The following is a 26,714-nucleotide window of genomic DNA, read 5'->3' as shown; positions in this document are numbered from 1 at the left end:
CTAGTGATATTTAGTAGTTTCGAAATGTAATTTCTATATTTTGTGCCTATAAACGACTGCTAGATCTTTTTTAATAACTTTAATCATCGCTCCTCAAATTCTGCAAAAATCATCAACATGGAATTTTTTAGCCCTTTGTATTTTCGTTATTTCTCCAATTATTTGAATGAAATGCAGCACAATTTATTTATGCAATGAAATTTTCTTCTGCAGTTCTTCCGAGGTTAATTGTGGAAAATACTCAAATAATAAAAAAAAATTATTTCTATCTATTTCCTGATCCCTTCCATTTTAAAACGTGTATTATTATGAATCTTTTTAATTTCTATTTTTCCCTTCACCCTCCCATATTTTTGGAAAGAAATCAGTGCTTCGAAAATTGAAAAAAGCATAAAGTCTGAGAACGGATAAGACTTATACTGTTGATTTGAAGCCGCGATCACACGGAGAAAACCTGACCCGGATGAAAATGGCCCGGAGTCTGATCCATGCTAATGAGTGAGGTTAGTCACTTCCAGAACCAATCAGCTAGTTCCACAAGGAATTACGTATTGGTGATTATTTGTTTGGCACGGGTCTGGTCCTGGTTCTGGTTCTGGTTCAAAAATCCGGTCAAATTTGGCTCATGTCAAACAAAAACTCAAACCCAGTTTACACCAGTACTTGAACGATTGGCCAAGGCCTAATCTTGGCACGGGCCAAATTTGACCCGGCCCGAATTGGGCGCTCTCCATGGGCGATCGCGGCTGACGACGGAATTTTTACCGGATGAATAATCGAAGAATAAAACCAATTGATTCCATTTCTCTTTGACAATGGCAGCTTGAACCACTTCAATTAGCTGGATTTGAGGGATAAACACAGTTTGTCTGGTAAATTTTCCTGGTTTCAATCGACCACTGATTCCATCCTGTATAGAGAGCAACAAATAATGCACTTATAATGTGACCATCATAATCAAATTCATTTTTGAATTATAGAATTTTTTTCAATACCCATTATAAGAACTTACGTAGTTAATCCAGGATATTTGTAAAACCGGAAGTTGAATTTGTTCGAATAGTGATAACGAAGCTGGTTTGGTTTTCGTGACCATTATCAAAACAGAAATTCCATTTTTATCCAAATCACAAACTGCCCGCACCCCGCAATGAAATATCAATATTAGAACTCAGTGACTTAACATAAACAGGCAAAAATCTTCTTTAAAAAGAAACGTTTTAAGACAAGTTTTAAGACATCAAAATCATCGATGTCGGAGATATTAAACCGACCTTCATTAGTTATACCAGCCTCATTATCAGTTGATGATTTCAACTCTTTCAGTACCAGTTTCATTTCACATGATGTTGGTTCTAACGCTTTGCGAATTGCTGTTTTCATTTTCCCAAAATCATTACTTTTATCTACGAGAACGCCTGAAATTCGAATCGATCAGTTACTTCCAAGTAAATCATCATTTTCACTTTTTGCTTTTCGCACTTTTTAAGAGAGTAAATTTCAAATTCGTGGATAAACGAAAGATTTCGCAACAAAAGAATTACCTATCGTCGCAGTAACATTGCACGAACATGCCTGACAAAAATCAGTTAATGAAATTGCGATCAGAGTTATAATCCACAAATTCACCATTTTGTCATTGAAATACGTTTCATATCTGGATAGTCATTGGTTTAACAACATACGCATATTTACACTAATAAAGTGAGACGCTTGATTACTGAGTGGCTGTAAAATTCACTTAAATAATTGATGTGAAGTACTGTAACTATGGTAAATGTTTATTTCAGTTGTTACTGGAAAATTGCTTGTCATTCAAGTGGTCTTTACTTCCAGCTCACTGTGGGTGGGTATCACCACGATGGACTCTAAAACGTTTTACGGTCCATGGCTTCATCGATCGTGTTTTTACATGCAAGAACTCGAACCGGTGTTCAGAACTTCACCTGGAACATTTTAATTGAAAATTAACTACAAACACCAAATATTAGAGACATTTCATCAGCTCACTTTCAAAAACTAATCGTCCACATTTCACATGTGTTCAGGGCTTCACCTGAGACATTTTTATTGAAAATGAACTAAAAACACCAGTGTATTATACATTTTACCAGGACACTTTTAGAAACTGGATTTTATAAGAAATAAATTTAACATATGGATGATAAATTCAGTGTAAAATCCATCCGATAAAAAGCACAAAAAATAGTGCTCGATTCAGCTGAATTTGCCCAAGTACTAAACCATTATACTCAACGATTGAAACTGGCTTCAAATTTCTCTCATTCACTAAAACTGAACAAACGATGAATTGACATCGTCATATTGAATTACTAGAATACTCTGAACCCTTATCTCTCTCCAGGGTTATAAAAAACAGACTCTCACAGGATGAGATTAAAAGCTGAATTCAGTTAGTTCCATCAGGCACGCACGTTCGTACCGGTAAGTAAATGAATTATGATTCCAGTTTTCTGGTTTTGTCTCTTGTGATAATTTTCACAAACGAAAATTCTTGGGCAGACGGCTAAATGGGTCCAAACTCAATAAATATTTCACACTTTTTTTCAGGGTTTACACTTTATCAGTATAGCCATGATCAGTAAGTAAACTACAGTTTTTGCTTTTAAGACATAAACAAATATATTTCTAACATTTTCTGGAATATCGAATATTCCATCTTTCTATCGAGTATTCCTGGAATATCCTTCTTGTTGAAGGAACCGCGGAAAAGAAAGACTCTCATATAAAATATTCTGTTAGCTCCAGCCGTGTGTAGGCGTAGAAGCTAGTGTCAATGAGTGTATGTATTTTTAGGAGAATTGTCTACAAAATTGGTTGTTCCACTATGTGGAATATTTGTGTCACTGTGGGCAATGGCTGCGGCCGAGGAAGAAAAACAATTGTCAGCCGATAATTTACTGTCGAGGTTGAGAAAGAGTCTCAGAGGCTCCTAAACGTAATTCAACGAGACATTATAAATCTATCGTTTAATGGATCGAAACTTAAACATTTTCACTTATCAATTCAATTTGTTTTAATTAATTCTATCTATTTCTAATTTGAATTCGAAATCTGAAAAATATAATCTCATTTCTCTATTTATGAATTTTGTGTTTGAGTATGTGATAAACTGTTTTATCGGTAAGAAACTTGTCTCGCATTATGAGTGTAAATTGAATGGCCGCTGTTTATCATGTGTCTCTCGGGTTCAGGGATTCAGATCTGAGTCATCTTTGAATGGAAAATGAACAACAGACATCAGACATTACACATCAGCGCAATTTCAAAAAATTCAGATTCAGATTTAAATTTATTGCTCCAGAAATTATACATTTTTTTCGAGCACAGGATACAAAAATTAAACAGTTTACAGTTGTACAAATACAATGTGCAGTAACAGTTTTTTCTTCTATAAAGTTCGTACATATCATTATACACACAATTGTGTGCTTTTTTTAATAAATACTGCTAGCTTCCTCATGTTTGGGTCTTGTGATGTAAAAATTGATCGTCCACACTTCACATGTGTTCAGAACTTCACCCGAGACATTTTTATTGGAAAATGAACTACAGATCAGACATTGGGACATTGGCACGCTTTCAAAAACACATCGTCCGAACTGCACATGTATTCAGGACTTCGCCTGTGACATTTTTGATAAAAATCACCCGACATTAGACACATTTCAACATAACCTTTTCATAACTGATAGTCTAAATTGAAGGATGTGACTGGTCGGACAGCAGAGTTCGCATTCAACACACTTATGTGTGATGTGTCAGATCTCAAAGCGTCCGCATCTGTTTTCACTGTTAGTTGTTCCGATGAAACGATTTGAGAAACAAAATCCGAACTATTAACAATTTCTTCAAATATAATACAAGATTTATTTCAATACATAAAAATCATTGTTTCTTCTATAAAAATATTCATAAATTAGATATTAAAATACACATGTTACAATTCATATATCACTTTATAATTGGCATCATTTTTTGTAACCAGGAAGAACATTTTAAAAACAACAACACATATAGCAACATCAATCATTTATATAGCAAGCCACCTTTCTTTAAAACAAGAATCTTACTTTCAAATTATATTTTTCATTCAAAATACTGAGACAATTTTGTATGATGTGAATAAATGCCTCGAAATCTCGACCAGGAATTTATCAGAATTCTTACAGATCAGGAAATCTAAAATTCGCACATATTTTCATTAACCTTCGCAGACAAAAAAAGATTAAATCATAATAATCATAAAAGATATTCTCAGCGTGATCTGATTATCCCTGATCTGTAAGAAACATGATTTATCTTTCTTTAGTCAATTAGTATAATTCATCACAGATTTTTATCATTCTATTTTTATAAATACAAAAACTAATAAAACTGATGTTCGATAATAAAATGATTACATTTATGTACAAAATTACAAAATGTTTTAATAAAAATCGATATTGCAATTGATGATAATTATTATGAATGAATAATTAATAAACCTATTTTCGAGAAGGCACTAATTGATATTGACCCTGTTAAATGCACCATACAATTTCAGTTATCAGATGACACATACACATTACCAGTATATGAAACAGCTTTATACATTTAAACCAATATTCAAACTATTTTCAAAAGCAAATTATTTCAGTAGAATGTCTAAACTAAAGGAGCTCTGATGAACTAAAAGAAGTTTCTCGGTCAAATTGAATAAGCAGGGGGAGGTGGCATGTCAGGGGAAGGTGTCATGTCAGACATGTTCAATTCTTCATTTTCCAATAGTCCAACAGTGTCGCTGAAATAGGGAAAAATACAACTAATTACATTGAATCAGTGGTTTAAAACTTCAGTGGTCTGAAAAAATTCAATAGACCTAACCAAAAGCTGCATTGAAAAATTAGCATCTTCACAAACTACAGAGCTATGAATTAAATACAAATAACAGCACGGAGGGATCCAGCACTGTCTAATAACAGCCAGGATCCAGCACTGTCTACACTGTCTAATAACAGCAGGGAGGCATCCAGCACCGTCTAATAACTGCAGGGATGCAGCACTGTCTAATAACAGCCAGGATCCAGCACTGTCTACACTGTCTAATAACAGCAGGGAGGCATCCAGCACCGTCTAATAACAGCAGGGATCCAGCACTGTCTAATAACAGCAGGCATCCAGCACTGTCTAATAACAGCAGGGATCCAGCACTGTCTAATAACAGCAGGGAGGCATCCAGCACTGTCAAATAACAGCCAGGATCCAGCACTGTCTAATAACAGCAGGGAGGCATCCAGCACTGTCAAATAACAGCCAGGATCCAGCACTGTCTAATAACAGCAGGGATGCAGCACTGTCTAATAACAGCCAGGATCCAGCACTGTCTAATAACAGCAGGGATCCAGCACTGTCTAATAACAGCCAGGATCCAGCACTGTCTAATAACAGCCAGGATCCAGCACTGTCTAATAACAGCAGGCATCCAGCACTGTCAAATAACAGCCAGGATCCAGCACTGTCTAATAACTGCAGGGATGCAGCACTGTCTAATAACAGCCAGGATCCAGCACTGTCTAATAACAGCAGGGATCCAGCACTGTCTAATAACAGCAGGGATCCAGCACTGTCTAATAACAGCAGGGATCCAGCACTGTCTAATAACAGCAGGGAGGGATCCAGCACTGTCTAATAACAGCAGGGAGGGATCCAGCACTGTCTAATACATACCTATTATCACAGTATGCAGGAGCAGCACCAATTTGATTTAATACAGTTTCATCTAATGTTGTATGACACAATACATTGTAAGGTGGTGGATCTTTAGGCATCTCCTGCACCTCTTCATACGTCGGCAAATGCAGCATTTTGGCTGAAAATTCAATACAAACATTCAACAAAAAGGGAACATACATAAATTAACAATGAGTCCGGGGCCCATGATAATCTGAGACAATCAGCTCCATGATAAACAGAGTCTGGGGCCCATGATAATCTGAGACAATCAGCTCCATGACAAACAGAGTCCGGGGCCCGTGATAATCTGAGACAATCAGCTCCATGACAAACAGAGTCCGGGGCCCGTGATAATCTGAGACAATCAGCTCCATGACAAACAGAGTCCGGGGCCCGTGATAATCTGAAACAATCAGCTCCATGACACACAGAGTCCGGGGCCCGTGATAATCTGAGACAATCAGCTCCATGACAAACAGAGTCCGGGGCCCGTGATAATCTGAGACAATCAGCTCCATGACAAACAGAGTCCGGGGCACGTGATAATCTGAGACAATCAGCTCCGTGACAAACAGAGTCCGGGGCACGTGATAATCTGAGACAATCAGCTCCATGACAAACAGAGTCCGGGGCCCGTGATAATCTGAGACAATCAGCTCCATGACAAACAGAGTCCGGGGCACGTGATAATCTGAGACAATCAGCTCCATGACAAACAGAGTCCGGGGCCCGTGATAATCTGAGACAATCAGCTCCATGACAAACAGAGTCTGGGGCCCGTGATAATCTGAGACAATCAGCTCCGTGGCAGACAGAGTCCGGGGCCCGTGATAATCTGAGACAATCAGCTCCATGACAAACAGAGTCCGGGGCCCGTGATAATCTGAAACAATCAGCTCCATGACAAACAGAATCCGGGGCCCGTGATAATCTGAGTCAATCGGCTTCATGACAAACAGAGTCCGGGGCACATGATAATCCGAGACAATCAGCTCTGTGGCAGACAGAGTCCGGGGCACGTGATAATCCGAGACAATCAGCTCCATGACAAGCAGTCCAGGGTATATGACAATCAGTTCATTGTTCAGTTAGTCAGTCTACTTACATGGATCGAATATAGGTTTATAAAATGATGGAGATCTAGATGACGAAGATGCAACTGATTGAGGATGTTGAACGATCTCTTCATCAATTATGAATTCACGTCTTCTTTCTCGAGCTCTTTTTATTCGACGTTGTTGATAGAAACAGCAGAAACTGAGCAACGCGACTAACACCCATATCACCCAGAACCCTACAAAATATTCATATTCCAATTCACACATCTGTCATTCAGAGGGAAAGTTGTTGAATTAAAACTTGGTTGCAGTTAACCAGTGGATAGGTGACAAAGTGATAATTAAAAGTTCATTTTTACTATGGTATTTATCTGCAGCTTATCTTAACCAACCTTTGAGCAACAACTGACCCCTGTGCCTTGGGTACAGGCTGTACAGTACCTTTGGTCAGCCTCACAAAAATGTTGACTTATCGTGGTTATTTCAATTTCAAAGTTTCAAATTAAAAAGAAATCAATACAGGAAAATGACAGGTTTAAGTGTACATAATTCCGCATTGAAAGAATATCATGATTATGTTACTATAATGTTATTCAATAAAAGGCCATGCCTTTTCTTATAGAAACCACAAGAGACAAACGCGTCTTCAACAGTTTTTGAAATTTTAATATAGGCCTACTAAGGGTTCCTCCTATAGTATTCTATCTTCTAAAACAGTTTTGAAACCAGACGCTGGTCTTTGCAGTTCCGTTACCGGTAGTCTAATTATCAGACAATGTACAGGTTTGGAACAATGTAGTCAGTAACCTGTCAGTGGTTTAGTTTCACAATATATATATTTTAACAAACCACAACGACAAGTAGGGTAACTAACTAGGAACAATGGCAAGACACTATTGAGAGTTTTAGTTGCTCAATAGTGTTTTAAGGTTTAGAGTGGATACCAATCCATGGGAAAATGAGTTTTAATTGTCACTACACCGCAGAGGAAAATCTAAAGGTTAAGAAGGTTTAGGAACCGTAACAAGGACTGGTATTCAGACTAGGGACTGCTTGACTGCGAAGGGTCTTACTTACACCACAATTCATAATAATAAGTACAGCACTTTTTAACACCACAGCAGTGTCCCTGTGAACAGATATAGTTTCCTTTTTTACAGAAATCTTCACCCTGAAAATAGAAAAGTGGTTGACTGTTTAAGTTTGCCTGAATGAGGCACGTAGACAAGACAGACATAGTCGAAAGAATACTTTTAACCAGCAGATACTTGCAGCTATATATGTGATAAACGCCAATAGAACAGCACACTGCAGGGATATGTTACTGGAAGCCATCATTTGAGTTGTACTGAACACGTCCTATCTTTTCGGTTTTAACTGCTGCTGGTATTTTGTCGTTTCCTGTGTGTGTAAGAAAATGGTGACCTATATTATTTTATTTTTGCGGTGGAGCTGTCGTGAACCCGCTGTCGTTAGTGTTCAGCAGGAGTATCGACTCAGTGACGGTTTAAACAGTCTGAAAACCTTCAATATAAAAACCTATCTTACCAATGGTACGTTTAAAATGTTTGATGATTGTAAAAAACTCGAAATCCGAAAATAGAAAGTTTTGTAAATTTCGAAAATAACTTACGGCGATGTACGCATGCGCTGAATTTGACAGATAAATTATTTCCGGTGTCCTCGGGTAACCCGTTCACGATGATTGGTGGCAGCACTATACGGTTTACTAGCGGTATTTCTGTCGTTAGGTTCTCAATTTATATCAAACTGCAAGTCGTCTTGGTTTGAGTCCGATTTACACCACAGAATCTCTAAATTTAGTTATCTTTGCTCGATTGTGATTTTCTTCGAAAACTCGTAAAGGACAAATCGTCTTTAAACCAGTGATCCTCGCTTTCCAGGGTCCGGTACCGCTCCCCGAGAACTAGACTGGTTACCGGTCTCTAGAATCGGACAGGCAACCAGTCTATATATTCCGTCGGGTAGAATGTCACCCAAAAGTTTGGGTGAATGTTGAAATTCAATTCCAATTCAAATTATTTTATTGTTTAATTCAACTTTAAATTAGTTTATTACCCAACAACAATTTAATTTTATTGCGGACCGACGTCTGCCTTTACTAGTGTCATTTTTATTCTAATAAAGTCCACTTACCGAGATTAGTGCATCGCAGCGCCTTCAGTGGAGACCTTCCAAGCTTGTACAGTGATCCTCTCTTATCCGCCGACCACACACTGGTCCAGACTGGTCGGGACTATCTTGTTCCTGGCTGATGGTCAGTGTCCGCCGGGTCAGAATCCTAGTTCCTCAGTAAGGGCCAAATTCGGTTTTCGTATCTAGTCGACTAGTTGTCGGAACTAATAACCGAATGCGCTTAATTTCCGAAGTATTTCCGGACTATAGTTCCGACTAATTCGGTTTCACTTAGTTCGAGTAGATAGTCGACTCGGCGACATAACCGAAGTTCGCCCGGCGTACGTTAGTCACCAGTCAATTTCAGTCTCCTCGTGATGGAATGAAAATGTTTCGGAATTTTTCCTATCACTCGTCGTAATAGTTATCGATATGAAAATGATTTATTTTCCTCTAGAAAAATTAAGCTTCCGCAGAAAATTCCAAAACAGGTTCATTCCACAAGTTCGAATTGTGAGTATTGTCCCACTGAAGTTCTCTTTGTTCAAGAAGGCTGAAAATCGAATCATAGTCTTAGAAGTTTTCCTCAATGTCCAAGAGAAATGGGCCTGCTGCTTTCAAGGTTCGAATCCAGCCCGAGTTGTCCTCTGTGTCCACGAAGGCTGCGACAGTGGGTCCGAATCAGGAATTAAAACACGATGTTCCCTTATTCCGTAGAGGAGCCTGGGGTATAAACCGGGTTTAGAATAATTATAACGAGACAAGTATAAGTATACAATATAGGTTTATTTGACTCACGAGCTTTCGCTACTAATGTATAGAAGCTTCATCAGTTTAATGAGTCATTAATTAATTAATTTCTTGTACAAAGAACATAAACTGAATATCAATATTTCGCTACTATAGAGGCTACATCAGGTGAATGAGTAAAGTCAATGGACAAACAACAGTATAAGCAGACTGACACTAATTAGAGTGAGCAGGGTGATTACAAATACATTGTGCAATACATGGTACAATACATATTACAATACAAAATACAATACCTGGTACAATACATGGTACAACACATTATACAATACATGGTACAATACATAATACAATACATGGTACAATACATAATACAATACATAATACAATACATATATTACAATACATAACTGAGTGAGTTGATGTATGCGGGATGCGCAAAAAGACAAATAAAATGGCGCGAGATTGCCTCCAAATAAAACCCCGCGAGATTACTTCAAAATAAAATGGCGCGAGATTACTTCAAAATAAAACTGCGCGAGATTACCTCCAAATAAAATGGCGCGAGATGACTTCAAAATAAAATGGCGCGAGATGACTTCAAAATAAAATGGCGCGTGAAAAATTTAATTCTATCATTTTAATGTGTAATATTATATACGAATATTTGTCTATTGTTTTATATTTGTATCACTGTTATCTGTATGTGTTTTGGGGGGTTGATAGTCCAACCCCCTAGCTCTACATGGGAACGTTTAGGTGTTTCTATTTTGTAAAAAAAAGTTGTCAAGTCCAAATCGTCAATTCCTCATCCTACCAAAGTCACGCTTAACCCACAAAACCGTGGAAGCTACGTTTTAAGGGGAGGGGTGAGGGTTGGGTGGGGACGTTGGATAATTGTGAAATATATTCAAAATACCTAAGAATTAACGGTTGAAATTATGTTTTAATTGGGGGGTCAAATAACTAGCTAAAACTAACATACGTTCTATTAATTCTATTAATCTACAAGAACTATTAGACATGTCATACAAGTCGCACCTGAATTTTTTCAAGCCACTCTGTCATCATCATTCAACTTCCGGTTCGATCTTCCGTGGCCCGGGGGTCTTTTTCTTCTCACTGAAATCATGGACGTATCAACTCTAGTTGACAAGTCCACGCTGAAATATGTCCTACCTTATTCAATTCGGACCGCCCTTGTTTTTCATCAGTAGGCGAGTCTGTTGAATCTTCCATGAAGCTGTAACACTGGGGTACCTGTTAATTAAACCTAACCTAACCCTAACCTAAAGTGCAACTATTTTTTCCTAAATCTAAACCTATAAAACATAATTTCGACCGCTAATGTTAAATAAATGTTCCACCTACCTTACAGCAACCTTGTAACGCGGAACATGGAGCAGCAATTTGAAAATTTAATCCTTTTATCCAAGAGTCAATTTTAAAGTCATTTTTAAATTCCGTGTCCTGTTGCCAAAAACCAGTTGTATTAATAACAAATAGTTTATCAGCTCAGCCGCGTTTGTTACAATTTAATGTAAATTCTCTTTTTCTAAAACGTGTCCTATCTGAGCAATATCCAGCGACAGAGACTTCTTCGCCGTGTAGAATTTCCAAGTGTAATGACAACTTGTAGGAGCGCCCACCAGTTTTTAACTGACCCCCTTAAAATTCGTAGCCGGTGATTGGTTGCATCACAAATAACAAAAGCTTCGGGGAATGATTTCAAAAGGTATTGCAGGTAGGTCACTGGCCATTCTTGAATTGCGGTCAATGGCATCTTTTCTTTTGAAGTTTGAAAATGCTTCGAAGTTTGAAAACGCTGTGTTTATGTGGCGCTGATCGGCGATTATCCGGCCGGTTGCGTTGGTCTAGGCGTCGACATGAAGCTAGCCTTAGACGTCACTTCGTGGCAGGAAGTTTAGAAAGTGTATGGAAAAAGGTGTATTTAGTGTCAGAATATTAATAGATAGTATTTTCACCCTCACGCAAGCCTCATGGCTAGCGGGGCGGATGATCGGTTAAAAATATGCACGCCAAATTTAGACAAACTGCTCTCGTGGGCCACTGGTGGTAATAGTGTCCAATAAGCGAACTGCCCGAATTATGGATCGGAAAGTTCGTTTTTATAAAGTCAGAAAAATTAGATGATTATCGGTGAGGGAGCCAATGTGACGACTGCAACAGAAATCGAAGGTACAAGTGGAAGCCGAACTTTTTTGGACCCTACTATGGTGAAGATCATCTTCACCCGTCAAGGGATCCGAACCCACTACGCTAAAGCTGTTCCCCGAGCTGGTGGAAGCTCGGGAGTGATACCGGACCCCTGGAAAGCGAGGATGGATGAAGATCGGTAGAAATAAACAATCTCTTAAAAAAGTAGAATCCGATGTTTCACGTCTGGTAATAACATGAATTCGATGCCAGGCCCATGCCGATACGATCCTAATACATCCACTTTTCGAAGAAAACTCATGGTAGAAACAACGATGAAATAAACAAAACAGGGCCAAGCCCAAGGGCTTCATTTGAATCAACCTTTTGATTGTTGCTAAAAACTTTATGAAACGATTGAAATGTTTTAACGTGAATCATATTTATTTCCATACAACAATTATAGAAAATGCCAGATTATTAAGAATTATAATGTAAGTTCCTCAACCACGATGACTGTATTTCAAAAAAGTCCAACCATAATGGACATATAAACTATAAACTAGGACAATTTACTAATGTTCATATATCCTCATTTATAAAAAAACTCTACTCTATTTTACGATAGGACCTTAATTAAATCGCTATCGCATGAACCACTTGATTCTATACAATGGTGAAAAATTTGCTATAAACTAAACTATTAACAATTGAAGAGTTATGATGATGAACATGTCGTTTTATACTGATGACAACTATTATACGCTGCTAAGTGACAGGTATTATACTCAAAGAATTTATCATTTAAGTGTTTATTTTTCATTTATTAATGTACTATGTATTTTGTATTGTGTATTATTTATACTCCTCTGTTTACATCATCAAGCACTTTTTTTTCTACCGGGCCCATTTTTCGAAAAGCGCTATCAATTCACTGTTGTATGTAAATAATCGTTTACAATGAAACACACCGATTTGAAGCTAAGTGATCATCTATGAAAGCCACTCAACCTCGTGATTTGGATGTACACATTTACGATGGAAGTGAAAACAGCTATCAACTAATTAAACGTTGAAAGTTATTCTTAGCTTTCACTTAAGACCAACTTCTTCCTGGCTATACCTCTCTTATGTGAATACAAAAATCTCCTTTAAGATGAAGTTATGGTTTTCAAGTAAACAGGTCCGATCATCGACAAGTTAGAACTCTAGGTGAAAATCGAAATAGTCAACTCATTGGTCAACTTTTTTATTGCATCTAAAAGTCTAAAATTTTATGTCGACATATTTTCGCACATACAACTCTTTAAAATCCTGACTAATTAAGGTTCAGGCTAAGCACATTATTTCACACTAAGGAAATATAAAATGAACCACTATTTCTAAGATTGGTTGATAGAGGACTAAAAAACCAATTCATCCAGGTTTATATGTCATTGGTATCACAAATCATTCAAAGTTATGCTCAACTAAGTATAAAAAAAAATCATCTTAAGTTCCCAATATCATATTCATATCATATCTTTGTTAAGGCGCAACTCAACCGACATGAGTCGAAACTTGGCAGTGGACGCGATCATTTAAACAGCGTCACTGACCTAACTTAAACTAATCTATCTGGGAGCAAAGATCAAAATCATGCAGCTAGATTTTATGAGACTAAGAAGGAACTTAAATCAGATTACAAAACAGATGGACTGTATACAAATTCATTAGTCCTCTCGAAAATAGTTCACCCAATCAATATGGAAGGGATTTTATTGAAATATTCAAAGGTAGATAGTTCCTTCTAAGACCACAGAACCCTAATTATCCTAACTTCATTCATTAAATAATTCATACTCTGTTCTATACCACTACCTAAGTAGACTGTAATCTGGTAAATTTCGTGAACTACATTTCTGACTAGACCAGTGTGAAGTGTAAAAATAAATCATTACTTTACTACACTTTGAAGTCCACTATTGTCTCTGTTGCTCCTTAGTGTTTATAAGATGCACTAGCTGCTCCTGAGTCGGTGTTTATAAGATTCACTAGCTGCTCATCAAAGTGTTTATAAGATGCACTTGCTGCTCCTGAGTCAGTGTTTATATAATAGGCACGAGTTGCTCCTCGAGTGTTTATAATAGGCACTAGCTGCTCCTCGAGTGTTTATAAGATTCACTAGCTGCTCCTGAGTCGGTGTTTATACGACGATTCACTAGTTCCTCATCAAGTGGAAATATCTCTGAACATTTCAAATTGTCAAAGTTACCGCATGATAAAACACTGACGTGACGTCACCATTATACACCTAGCATATGGAATAAACTTGATCGTAAGATACCTTCTTTATCAAATCCCATATGATGAAGCAGCATGCCTGTAATATTATGAGCTTCTAAATCTAAACTTAATTTCAGCGCAGTTTGTACATCATTGATACCCTGAAAATATATACAACCACTACACAGTCGGACCTCAAAGAAAGTTAACCTTTAAATTTGGCAAATTTGATAATTTCTAGCTATAAATCAGTGTAGGGTTAATTCCAGTCAAGATCTAGATACAAGATGCTTCTGCGATTGGTCTTAGGGACACTCATAGCATGTTCTTATCTAAAACTGATCTTAAGATGAAAATGAGCTCAGCCAGATCAGATTTATGGATTTCAGTAGATATAAACTGGACTGGCTTGCTCTCTCACTGGAGTCACTGATACTCGATACATCGATATATACTGTACCATAGCCTCGTTCTGATGTCGACAGGCGTAGCAGATCGGAGTATCCTGACCTTCACCTTGATTACAATCAACCCCTAATTCTATTAAACACTCGACAACCTAAAACAGAGATAAACAAGAAACGAAATTCTTTATATGGACTTGACCGTTTAATCTAGTATCAAAATTAAAGAAAAATTTTTTTTTCAAATCATGAGTGGTAAGCATGAAGTTTTTGGCAGTAATTTCAGAAGATCCGTGCTCCGAGTGATTAAAAAAAGCCTAATATTTCTCCCCTCAATTGAATCAAGGAGTTTTTATGAAAATCTGTCTATTGACGGCTGGGCCATATGCAGCCCTGTCTATGGGTATGCAGCCCTGTCTAAATTTTTTTTCATCTATTTAAGGCACTCTAAGGTGTATTCTGAGGGCTTTCTGACATTGTCCATGTACGGCAGAATCTAAATTATTTTTCATAATCTGAAAATTTGATTTGATGATCATCACCTCATAGCAATGTAATCAATAATGCTTCCAACCCACAGAAAACTTATCTATGAAATCAAAAAACCTAAGATCGACTCATTTAGAAAATTCGTGATTTAAAATGTAACGTTTATTTTTTCAAATCATTTGCATTTGAGGAATCCCATGATGAAACATTGCATAGAATCATTCTATGCAATGGGTCCACCATGCCATCATGATCTTTGACCCATGTGCGTACTACTGATGAGGCCTATACAAATTGGAATAACATTTAACATTTAAAATTGTTGACAAAACAACAGGATACCAACCACATAAATTGTAAGACATATAAACAACACATAACGCATGGAAAATATGAAGCGGCACTCGAACTTTTGGGGTTAGGAGCGTTCGCACCCCCCCCCCCTGAATACGGCCCTACAGGTACGGGATCTCTGTGATAACAGCATGAAATGATGATTAATCATGAATACATTCCACTTACATCGTGTGAACTATAATGTAGGGGATCGTCCTTTATGCCGGGGAACAAAATCCTCATAAGATGAAACTAAGTGGTTGTACTTTATATGCTAGTTTATCGTCTTGGTGTCCACGAACAGAAGACAGATCCTGTTGCGGCTAAGCATCACATGACTTCAGATGAACCCTTCACCCTTGTACTGGGATTAACCTTTTTGTACATTACAGAATTATCGATCGTACACTGTGTATGAAGTTTGTTAGACAATTTATTCACTTCAACAAAACTTCAACAAAATTTTTTCTCCGCTCTGCTGAGCTTAAAACTTGACCCGGCCGCCCATCTACCTTGGACATTACTGTTTTTTAGAATCGTGATCTATTTTACCATAACAGACCCGGCCGCTATAGAAATGAACTGAAGAAACAAAGTATCATTTTTGTTTAGCCTTGAACTTGGAATTATTTAATGCCACCACTTCGGGGTATCTATGGATTTATGAGAAATGAAGCTAGAGGTTTTCATCAATAAATGTTAACGTTTTTATTCTTTGATTTCAATAAATCATTCTAAAATTTAAGAAAAAAAAACAGGCGGCAGCTAAATTAGGAGGGGAGCTGTTGAGAATCAAAGAAATTTATTTTTATGGCCTTATTAAAGTTCCACGATATTGTTCAGCTGGCTACTGGCGTGTATTCAACCCGGCAATTGAACCTTTTCATTCAACTTCTATAAGCTCTCAATGTAAATCCATTCAACAATAGAGACACAATTGCCGTTTTTCAGAGTTGTTGATATCATTCTGACACGCGCTATTGAATACGTCACTGGCTGACCACTGGTGTACACAAGCATAGACCATTCACCTCTGCACACTCACACTGTGAACATGCTACCGTGGATTCTCCTCCTGGCGATTTTCGCTGCGCTCCCGCTCCTGCTCCTGTTCCTGCTTCCTGAGGAACGACGTCTTTATGTTTTATGTGTTACTGTTCGTCTCCGTGCTGTCCTGTACTGTTATGTGTTCATTAATCCGTTCTATTTTTCAGCAATTAACCCGTTTTATTTTTCAGGGCCGATTTCTCTGTCGAATTTCAACGTTTGCTGGAACAAAACTAATGTCCGAAAGCGTCGGCTCTCCTTCGCCGGTCACGTGTCGAGGATGTCAGACAAAGAGTCGGTCAGGAAATGGCTGCCCTCTACACACCCTCATACGGAACACGAAAACCAGGATGACGAGGCCTCACTGCCCCCACCTATCTACAAAGTGTGCTGAGTGATGTCAATGACGGGCATATCTGTGGGATTGCGCGGGATACAAATGGAGCGGTTATACTGGATTGTCACGCTACTAGCATCCATTGTGTCCTTGTGACCGCCCGGATGAGGGATGATTCTACTGTCACGCTCTTTGTTTCTGGTATTCTGAGTCGGCTGAGGGATGATTCTACTGTCACGCTCTTTGATTTCTAGTTTGAGTGCTAGTTTTCATTGTGTCCTTGTGATAACCTCGGTCAGTGGATGAAGTCTCTCGTCGGCTTGTGAGTGCTAGTTTCATTGTGTCCTTGTGACAACCTCGGTCAGTGGATGAAGTCTCTTGTCACGCTTTTGGGTGCTAGTTGAGATCCTGAATCTCAACCCGGTCAAGCTGGTTGTACTGCGCTATTTGTGTTTCGTGCAATTTTACAGGTTTGTCAGTTACTGACGTCGCCCAGTACACCCTGCAGTTAGATGGGGAATGTGAGGCGTTGTCATTCTGGTTTTCGCGTTCTGTGTGAGGGCGTGTAGAGGGCAGTATATTCCTGGCTGGCTCATTGTCTGGTGTTCTCGGCATGTGACCGGCGACGGAGAGCTGTAAAGCTTTCGGACATTAGTTTTGTTCCGTACCAGGTTTTCATCGCTCTTCTCTTTTTTTTTATTTCAGGACTCCCAAGATGAAGAAGATGCTGAAGGCGACTACAAAGAAGACGATGCCGAAAAAAGAACACTGAACTCGGCAATCTTGAAAGTTAAGTTGATACCCATGTAAATTAGGATTAATGATGAAGAAATGTGTGACTACAAAATGTTTTTCTTTTTCTCAATTTCAGCTTCGACGAAACCCAAGAAGACAAAGAAGTACTTCGATTTTGAAAAAAGATTAAGTAAAATCGACCGACGATCACACAACTATATCTGTACTTCGATTCCCAAAAAAATGATGTAAAATAGACCGACGATCACACAACTATATCTGTACTCCGATTTCGAAAAAAACGTTTAGACAAAATCATCTTCAACCTTGTAACCTTTCGGACTACGTGAAAAAAGACCAAATATTGTAAAATTATCGAAAAGAAATTATTTAAAATCGACCGACGATCACACAACTATATCTGTACTTCGATTCCGAAAAAAATGATGTAAAATCGAACGACGATCACACAACTATATCTGTACTTCGATTCCGAAAAAAATGATGTAAAATCGACCGACGATCAACCAACTATATCTGTACTTCAATTCCCGCCTGTTTCGCTCCTGGCAGGTGTGTCACGATCGTAAGGGACACCAACTCAAAAAGTCGAACGAGAGCTCATCAACTAAGATCTGCCGATTAGAGAACAGTGCACAGAAGGGGCCAATTTGGATGAAACTCAACCAACCAACTTAGGAGATCCTCCGATAATGAACCCAGCCATCATAAAAGGTAATTTGATATTTGATACGAACTTAGAACATTTTAACCGATACTGAACCCAGCAAACTTGAAATGTAAGTTGATTTTTGGCGAACCGTAGGTTTACCTATGCAAATGGTCTGGAGAAGCAGTTTTCATTGAAAATGAATAGAGTACCGGTGTGTCAACAAGGCATAAACATTGGCTGTTGATTTTTGGTGTCATGGTTTGGCTTATAATGAGTTCTCGAGCCAACAAAAATTTCATAGTGATCAAGTTATTTTTAGGGGACTTATTCTTGAAAAACACGTAAAAACCCTGCTTTTTAGCACTAAGTAATGGTACGTTTTCATATATGAGAATTTGCATACTTGGAATTGAAATATATAAAAGTTCAATCCTTCCTGGAAGTGTTGCCGTTTTTTGCGACTCATCTCGATGTACTTTTCGACCTATGGGTCCTCACATTATGAACCACCAAAATTTTCTCGCTTCTATTTATCTTCTTTTAATCATTGCAGCTAAATTTCAACTATGAGAAAAAACCAGTTTGAGATCAACTACTCATCTAAAATCGACCAACTGGAACAGCGCACAGATGAGGCCAACAAGAATCCAACTTATCAACAAACAAACTTAAGATGATCCACGCCGATTAAGAACATAGCAATCATTAAAGGTAACTTGATATACATGAAATTATTTCGATAAATTCTGAATAAAATATTTTGTCATTACGGGATATCTTTTAATCATTGCAGCCAAATTTCAACTATGAGAAAAACCCAGTTTGAGATCAACTACTCGTCCAAAATCGACCAACTGGAACAGTGCACAGATGAGGCCAACTAACTAACCAACTAATAGGATAATCGCCGATAGCCAAGCAATCATAAAAGGTAACTTGATATACATGGAATTATTTCGATAAATTCTAAATGAAATATTTTTTCATTACAGGATATCTTCTTTTAATCATTGCAGCTAAATTTCAACTATAAGAAAAAACCCAGCTTGAGATCAACTACTCGTCCAAAATCGACCAACTGGAACAGTGCACAGATGAGGCCAACTAGAATACAACTCATTAACTAACCAATTAATAAGATAATCGCCGATAATGAAACCAGCAATCATAAAAGGTAACTTGATATATGTGGAATTATGTCGATAAATTCTAAATGAAATATTTTGTCATTACAGGATATATTTGTTTGCTCATTTCAGCTAAATCCTATCTATATGAAACTACCCAGCTTTAAATCAATGACTCATCAAAAATCTACAGATAAGCTCCGCCCACTGAACATCCAAGCTTGAATCAAATGCATCAACCAATTGCATCAACCAATCCAAAATCTACAAACTGGAACGGTGCACAGAAAAGGCCAGAACTGAACCCAGCAATCTTTTAAGGTAAGTTGATATACATGAAATTACCTGTATATAGAAATTTCAGTCCTCAAATGAATATCATTTCATAAGTGGCTATCATCGCAATCTATTTACCTGTCCACATGGCTGAACTTTTATCTTCACTAGTATTAAACAGTGATGAACTAGTCCTACTACTGCAATTAATTATTGGGGTTTAAATCAGCAATTGACGTCAATGAATTTTACTTTGTGAAAAACAGGTTGGCTTGTAATTTGAAATGACACGTAAATTATGATAAATCTGTCTGAAATGTTTTGCTTTCTTCACTTTGTTTCAGCCAAACTACATCTCGGAAAAATTGGCCTGAAGAAGACACTCACAAGTAGATGAATACTGATCGACCCATTTGCTGATGAAAACTGCAGAAGCCCAGATGAAAAATTGAGGATCCAGCAACGGATTAATCACTCAATGATGGATTCTTCTACAATCGGTGGTTGATTTCTATAAAACATTAGATATCAGGAGCAGCAGAGACAATAGTGAATCTTATAAACACTGATTCAAGTGACAAAGCTAATGGATTATCTCATAAACACTGATTCAGGATAAACACTGTTTTAAAAGCAGCAAAGACAATAGTGTATCTTATTAGGAGCAGCATAGATAATAGTGCATGTTATAAACACTGAGATCCAGGAGCGGCGAAGACAATAGCGGATTTCTGTAGTAAAGTATTGATTTTTTTGCTTATCACCTTTTTCAAACCAGTCTGATGGATAATATGGTGTTTTCGAGGAAACTATTTGATAATGTTTATGCAATGTGAGAGTCTAATAAAAGCTAAGCTCCATTAATGCACGATTTTGGTCTTCGATCCTTGGTCGATAGATAAGACAAGTTAGGTTTGTCACTAGGGGTAAATGGTCATGTTGAGTGCCTAGTTTTGACTCGTAGGTTTGTTGAGTTAACTCCTAAACTGAGATACACTTTCAACATGAATTGTGAGTTTAATCTTCCAACTTACCATAGTTAAACATAAGTCCGTGTAGATATCACATAGTTAGGAAACATAGAACATAACGTTAGACCAGTGTTGATGTACAAATATTAACTATTTGCTGAATTGTAGATGTACAAATTTGATGGCATTGATATTTTCGAAGGTAACCAATTTGAAAAATTTTAAAACAAATCGTAGATTTCGATTTAAGCCTCCATCAATCTGTTTGATGATCATATCTACGTATTTGAAAACTAAAGCTTTATCTGAAAGGAGACCATTATTTACATTTGAGAGGTAAAGCTAGGAATAACAAGGCATAAAGTTATAGCTAGGACTAATTTTTAACGTTTTAACATTGTTTATAGCTGTTTGAACTTCTTTAATTGTAATGGGTAAATCCATATCACGAGATGGCTCTCGTGAATAATCACTTAGCTTCAAATCGGGTGTATAATGATTATTAAGGAGTGGCAGTGAATCAGTAGCGCTTTCTTAAAATGGGCCCAGAACTTTACAGTGAAAAAATGCCTGCAGTTGTAAATAGAGGAGTATAAATAATACATAACTACAAACTACAAGTACATAAATTAATTCTAAAAAATAAAAAAAAACCAATAAATGATAAGTAGAATAAACAACAATACAAACAAACAACAAATTAATATTCTATTTACATGAAAAGGCATTTTTTCAAATATTTATCAACAAGGTTCTTCATTTATCGAACAACCTTCCCTAAGTATAGCGAAAACCCGAGATCTTTTCTGTTGTTATTCAAAGCATTCTATCAACTCAGTTATTGTAATGAACAAAACAAATAACCATAAACCTTAACTAAATAGAAAACATTTTAAAAAAATAACCGATATGATAGAATGCTTTGAATAACTGTGATGAAAGATCGACCCGTCCTTTCAACTAGCCGCGCTCAATCACTGCTGCGACTGTTTATTGTTATACTGGGGTAGACTTACTATCTAAAATCTGGTACATACATTTTACTTTTTAGAAAGTTATTGATGTTATTGATTAGTTACCGATTGTATAATTATGTTGAAGCTGCCAGGAAAAACGTCAAAATACTTAGTATGTAATGTCGAGGTGTTTGGAAATCTTTAAGACAAGGCAAAATTAGCAAAATTCTAGTTTTCTAGTGAAAGTAATGATTAATTGATACTAAGAGTTCCAGAGGGAATCTGAGTTTCTCATCTCTGCTTAAATCAGACCCTGCTTTGTTTCAAATGTAAAATTTGTGAAAAAAGTAGTTGATAATGTTTGAAGAAATCTCTTAAAGACGAGGAAAATTTGGCAATGATTTTAGTTTTCTAATAATAATTAAGATTAATTAGTTAACCATACGCTTTCCAGAGTGAGTGAATTTGTAGGTTTTAATGTTTTTATTTTGAACTGTTTTAAGCCACCAGGGTAAAATTGTTGTGCAAGAATAAATGACAGACATGTTCGTCATTCATGTTAAAACTGTTCAATTGTTTAGTTACGTTTATTGTAATTTTTTTACTGTGGTGCTCATCAATGGTTCATAAAATACTATTTTCATTAAGGGCCTTATGGAAAATAGAGTAGCAAAATAGAGGAGCAGTCTGTTGATAAATGAGGATATATGAACAGTGTTAATTAGCAGATTGTGCCAGCAATATATGGACTCTTAAAGACAAGGCAAAGGTGGCAAAACTCTTAGTTATCTTAAATTATATTAATTATCGTAATTAAAATAATGTTGATGAAAATTAAATCAAAGACTGTTTAGTTAATCATAAGCTTTCCAGTTTGAATTTGTGTTTTTATCTCTGGTTTTTATATTTTATGTTGGAGACTTTTTTGAAATACAGGTCATGTTTTTGTAAATGACTGAGGCACTTCCCCAAGTATATGAATACCTGTCATTTAGGTATGATTGTTGTTGTGGGGATCAAATGACACGTTCATGTCAATTGTTCATAAAACACTGATTTATTAAGGTCCTATCGAATAAAGTTGAGCTTTTTCTTGACAACTGAGATGTCCTCAATCTCGATGTCATTTGAAAAGTTGACGATGATAGATTCATATTTCATGAAATATAACAAAGTGTCGGTTGTATTGACCTCATGAATTGTTAAATTCATAATCTTAGACTTCCAGACTAGTCCTTTTTTTGGTGTTTTATGGATCAAAAATTACAATTCTTTGTGTACTTTTGTTATTTTCTTATTGATGCAAATTGTATAAATCAGCTGTAGTGGAAATGTATCATATATAAACACTTATAAATACCTTACATTTAACTTTTGTGGTTTTTAAGTTAGTACAATTTCATACATGGTAATACAAATAAAATTACTATTAAAATTTGAGAAAATGAGCTAAAAGTAAATAATTTGACATGTGAAAATAAAATGATGTTAAGAATGTAAATCAGATTGATTACTTAATCCTACGCTTTCCAGAGTATTTGGCCAGGTTTATCTCTGGTTTTAGTGCGGGGGCCATGGACAATTGAGTCCATGGTTGGGCCATAGACTTTTTTGTTTTAGAGTCTATGTTTGGACCAAGGGGCGTATAAACACTCATTTATAGTTTATACGCCTATGGTGGTTGGACTAATTGTTTTTGAAAGTCCACGTGTTTGAGGAGCTTACGTTATAATTCCTCGAGCACAAACCTGGCATTTTGTATAATTGTTGTATGAGAATAAATATGATTTTGAAATTTGTCATTCGTTGAGTTAAGCAACAAGTGTTACTAAAACGAAGCACTACTAAATAAAAAGACTATATGCACCGGAGAAAACCGACCAATTTACGTTTCACATGCATTTGTTTGTATAATTGCCTACACTAATTAGCAGAGATGGTTGAATACACAGATAGGAACCCTAGTGATGATTTCTAATGAGTGCAATAGCTCATCGGACTTCGTTTTAGTCATGCATAGTTCTTACACCTCTAAGTGCATAGGTTTTCGTTTTAGTAGTGCATAGTTTTTAATAACACCCCCGTTTCACTGGCCTACTATTAAATTCACTGCTTTTCACGGCCGGTCCGTGAATCATTTACAAACCCTGGCAGTTGAATCAGATACACTTTCCTGGAAAACTTTCAACTAGGCCACAACACGAGAGGCACACTTTTCATATACAGTACACGCACAGATCACATTGCAGCGAGTCTTGTGGCGCGCACGTGTCTGTGAAGCACGGCGGAATATACGTGAAGGCGCATATTCTTCTGAACAAAAAGTAGTTCCAATGACAAATAGATTGATTAATGTGGCTGCCTGAGGCCTTCTTTGATGGTAAATAATGATATGATATAAAATAAGTGATGCATTCTGATGAATTCAATAGGGGAGAGGAGATGGAGAGGGGAGTCTGTAATTCAACGGGAAAAGTTTCAAAAGTTTGAAGAACACATGAAGATGCCAAAAGCAAGATGAGCTTAGATTATCTCACAGCAAACAAACAATCAGCATCCAGCTGAACAGTTGTCAGGATTTGATAAAATCAATAATGAATGTGACATGTACATGTAATACAGATATATAACAGGCATATGTACCTTTAGTAAACCGAGTTCGCACACCAATAGTAGAAGTCTTGGATTGAATCCTGCCACCCATCCTATTATATAAATACCATAACTATCATACTCCAATAAATCTGAAAAAAACAACAAAATATCAACAAATTTTACAAAATCACTGCTGGATTTCATATATACAGGTAATAAATCCACATAGAGGCAGCAGGACCTGGTTCAAGTTCTAGGACCTGGTTCAAGTTCTAGGACCTGGTTCAAGTTCTAGGACCTGGTTCAAGTTCTAGGACCTGGTTCAAGTTCTAGGACCTGGTTCAAGTTCTAGGACCTGGTTCAAGTTCTAGGACCTGGTTCAAGTTCTAGGACCTGGTTTAAGTTCTAGGACCTGGTTCAAGTTCTAGGACCTGGTTTAACACAGTTCTAGGTACCATTAGGATACAGAAACCATACCAAAGTTTTGCTCAAGAGTCAATTAATGAACTGGATGTGGCACTCAGTCTGAAAGTTGAGATGAAGAACAGATATATATTTACCGGCATAATCCTGTTTTTGTTCCAATATATTGAAAAGTCCTCGTTCAACTTTGCGATCGATAAAAGCCTGACAAATATCGCTACCTTCTTCAGCCAATAGATGAATAGCAACACACGTCTGAAATAAACAATGCTGTCATCACCAGGGGGCACTGTATATTCAACAATAAGATCAGGAGCAGATTTTAAGGATGATTTTGTGAGTTACAGTTACAGCCCTTTTTACTCTAGTGCCCAAAGCAAAAAGAAAGCTAGATTATAAATTTTACAGAAGTTCAAGAGGAACTGGTAGTAGTCATTTTCTATAAAGCTAATGTCACTGCGAAGAATAACATAAGTTGTCCCCCTTCTTTCCCCTCCATCTCCCCCAACTTTTCCTCTCTCCCCTCCCTCTCCTCTCTCTTAACACCCTCTCTCCTCTCCCTCTCCTCTCCCTCCCCCTCTTCCTCTCTCTCCTCTCCCTCTCTCTCCTCTCCTCTCTCCCCTCCCTCTCCCCTCTCTTAACACCCTCTCCCTCTCTCTCCTCTCCCTCTCTCTCTCCCTCTCTCTCTCTCCCTCTCTCTCTCTCTCCTCTCCCTCTCTCTCTCTCCTCTCCCTCTCTCTCTCTCCCTCTCTCCTCTCCCTCTCTCCTCTCCCTCCCTCTTCCTCTCTCTCCTCTCCCTCTCTCCTCTTCCTCTCTCCCCTCCCTCTCCCCTCTCTTAACACCCTCTCCCTCTCTCTCCTCTCCCTCTCTCTCCTCTCCCTCCTCTCTCCCTCTCTCTCTCTCCCTCTCTCCTCTCCCTCTCTCTCTCTCTCCCTCTCTCTCTCTCTCTCTCTCTCTCTCTCTCTCTCTCTCTCTCTCTCTCTCTCTCTCTCTCTCTCTCTCTCTCTCTCTCTCTCTCTCTCTCTCCTCGTCCTCTCTCTCTCTCTCTTCTCTCTCTCCTCTCCCTCTCCTCCCCCTCTCCCTCTCTCTCCTCTCCCTCCATCACTCTTACCTCTTTCAGTAGAAATAAATCATCAAAAAATACATCAAGAACGGACTGTAACACAGATGCTAGACTCAGTAATAACTGTTCATCATGAAACTGCCATTCTTCAGAGAATATTTGTAAAACAACCATAGCACGTTTCTGAATACCTGAAATAACAACAATCATCGTGTTGCTATTGAGTCAAATTCAAAATTTTTCGAAATCAACTGTTTTTTCATCTCTATTTAAAGCATAAGTTAAATATAACTGACCTGCACTGAATTGATGAATTTCCATAGTTTGTATCATTTGTTCAATTGCCTCAGCGTCAATCATAAGTTTAGTACCGCCCTCTAAAATACGAAATCATAGCTGTCAATCGACAATTTAGTCCCACCCTCTAAAATAAAAAATCGAGGTGACAAAGATACAGATAATCCTGATACAGGGATACAGATAATCCTGATACAGGGATACAGATAATCCTGATACAGGGATACAGATAATCCTGATACAGATAATCCTGATACAGGGATACAGATAATCCTGATACAGGGATACAGATGATCCTGATACAGGGATACAGATAATCCTGATACATGGATATACAGATAATCCTGATACAGGGATACAGATAATCCTGATACAGGGATACAGATAATCCTGGTGCCAGATTCACATGTCAAATAAGCACCAATTGAAATTCTTATGTATTCAATAGTTAAAATAAATTCAGATGAAAGAGAAGTGATCTCTTCAAGGCTATCACTGGGTTTTATTTTTTCAAAATTCTTTCCATTTTGTTCACTGAGAAACTGCAGTGTTGAGGCTGTAGCTTTAGGGAGATTTTTTTATGAATGTCCAGTTGACAAAGGGGTCTATATAAACCTCCAGTTACCACACCTCACTGGTCACCAGTTAGCACACCTCACTGGTCACCACTCAGCTCACTGGTCACCACTGTCCATTGCACCAACTTACTAATACACTCAATCACTACTGCTCAGTAGTCTAGTGGTTAGGACAGAGGTCTGGCAACTGAGAGACCCAGGTTCAAATCTCGGTGTAGGCTGCAGCTAGGGTTAGGGTTACGGTCCTAGGGTTAGGGTTAAGGACTTAGGGATATGAGCTTGGGGAATATTTATATATTTTTGTC

General features: G+C 37.6%; 1 protein-coding gene and 2 long non-coding RNA genes across 4 annotated transcripts; 2 read left to right on the top strand and 1 right to left on the bottom strand.

The window, feature by feature from the left end:
* Window positions 1–12: 12 nt before the first annotated feature.
* LOC141900534 (uncharacterized) lies at window positions 13–2,966 on the top strand. Its single transcript, XR_012618713.1, has 5 exons — window positions 13–26; window positions 1,791–1,846; window positions 2,366–2,445; window positions 2,572–2,602; window positions 2,818–2,966. It is a non-coding gene; the product is annotated as an uncharacterized LOC141900534 (long non-coding RNA).
* A 923-nt stretch (window positions 2,967–3,889) lies between these two features.
* Window positions 3,890–8,479, bottom strand: LOC141899603 (uncharacterized). 2 transcript variants are annotated; one of them, XM_074786011.1, is made up of 6 exons: window positions 8,428–8,479; window positions 8,067–8,195; window positions 7,872–7,965; window positions 6,842–7,030; window positions 5,731–5,872; window positions 3,890–4,804 (listed from the first exon to the last, which is right to left on the bottom strand). In XM_074786011.1, exons 2-6 carry the CDS (start codon window positions 8,130–8,132, stop codon window positions 4,711–4,713), a joined length of 585 nt encoding a protein of 194 aa, XP_074642112.1. In that variant the 5' UTR covers window positions 8,133–8,195; window positions 8,428–8,479; the 3' UTR covers window positions 3,890–4,710. The 2 variants fall into 2 exon arrangements, with proteins under 2 accessions (XP_074642112.1, XP_074642111.1); XM_074786010.1 differs by having other exon boundaries at window positions 8,343–8,431.
* An 8,314-nt stretch (window positions 8,480–16,793) lies between these two features.
* Window positions 16,794–20,444, top strand: LOC141899894 (uncharacterized). Its single transcript, XR_012618649.1, has 5 exons — window positions 16,794–18,250; window positions 18,917–19,054; window positions 19,140–19,297; window positions 19,383–19,571; window positions 19,871–20,444. It is a non-coding gene; the product is annotated as an uncharacterized LOC141899894 (long non-coding RNA).
* The last annotated feature ends 6,270 nt before the right edge of the window (window positions 20,445–26,714 follow it).

Source organism: Tubulanus polymorphus, chromosome 2 (genome assembly GCF_964204645.1).
Source record: "Tubulanus polymorphus chromosome 2, tnTubPoly1.2, whole genome shotgun sequence".
NCBI classification, from domain to species: domain Eukaryota; kingdom Metazoa; phylum Nemertea; class Palaeonemertea; order Tubulaniformes; family Tubulanidae; genus Tubulanus; species Tubulanus polymorphus.
This window is presented reverse-complemented; position numbering and strand designations above follow the sequence as displayed.

What these genes read in the sequence shown, in the direction of transcription:
- LOC141899603 (XM_074786011.1), bottom strand. Translation starts at nt 8,132, where the DNA reads ATGATGGCTTCCAGTAACATATCCCTGCAGTGTGCTGTTCTATTGGCG. An exon ending in CGTTTATCACATATATAGCT is followed by an intron (nt 7,966 to 8,066) that starts GCAAGTATCTGC and finishes TTCTATTTTCAG; the next exon opens with GGTGAAGATTTCTGTAAAAA. An exon ending in TTATTATTATGAATTGTGGT is followed by an intron (nt 7,031 to 7,871) that starts GTAAGTAAGACC and finishes AATATTTTGTAG; the next exon opens with GGTTCTGGGTGATATGGGTG.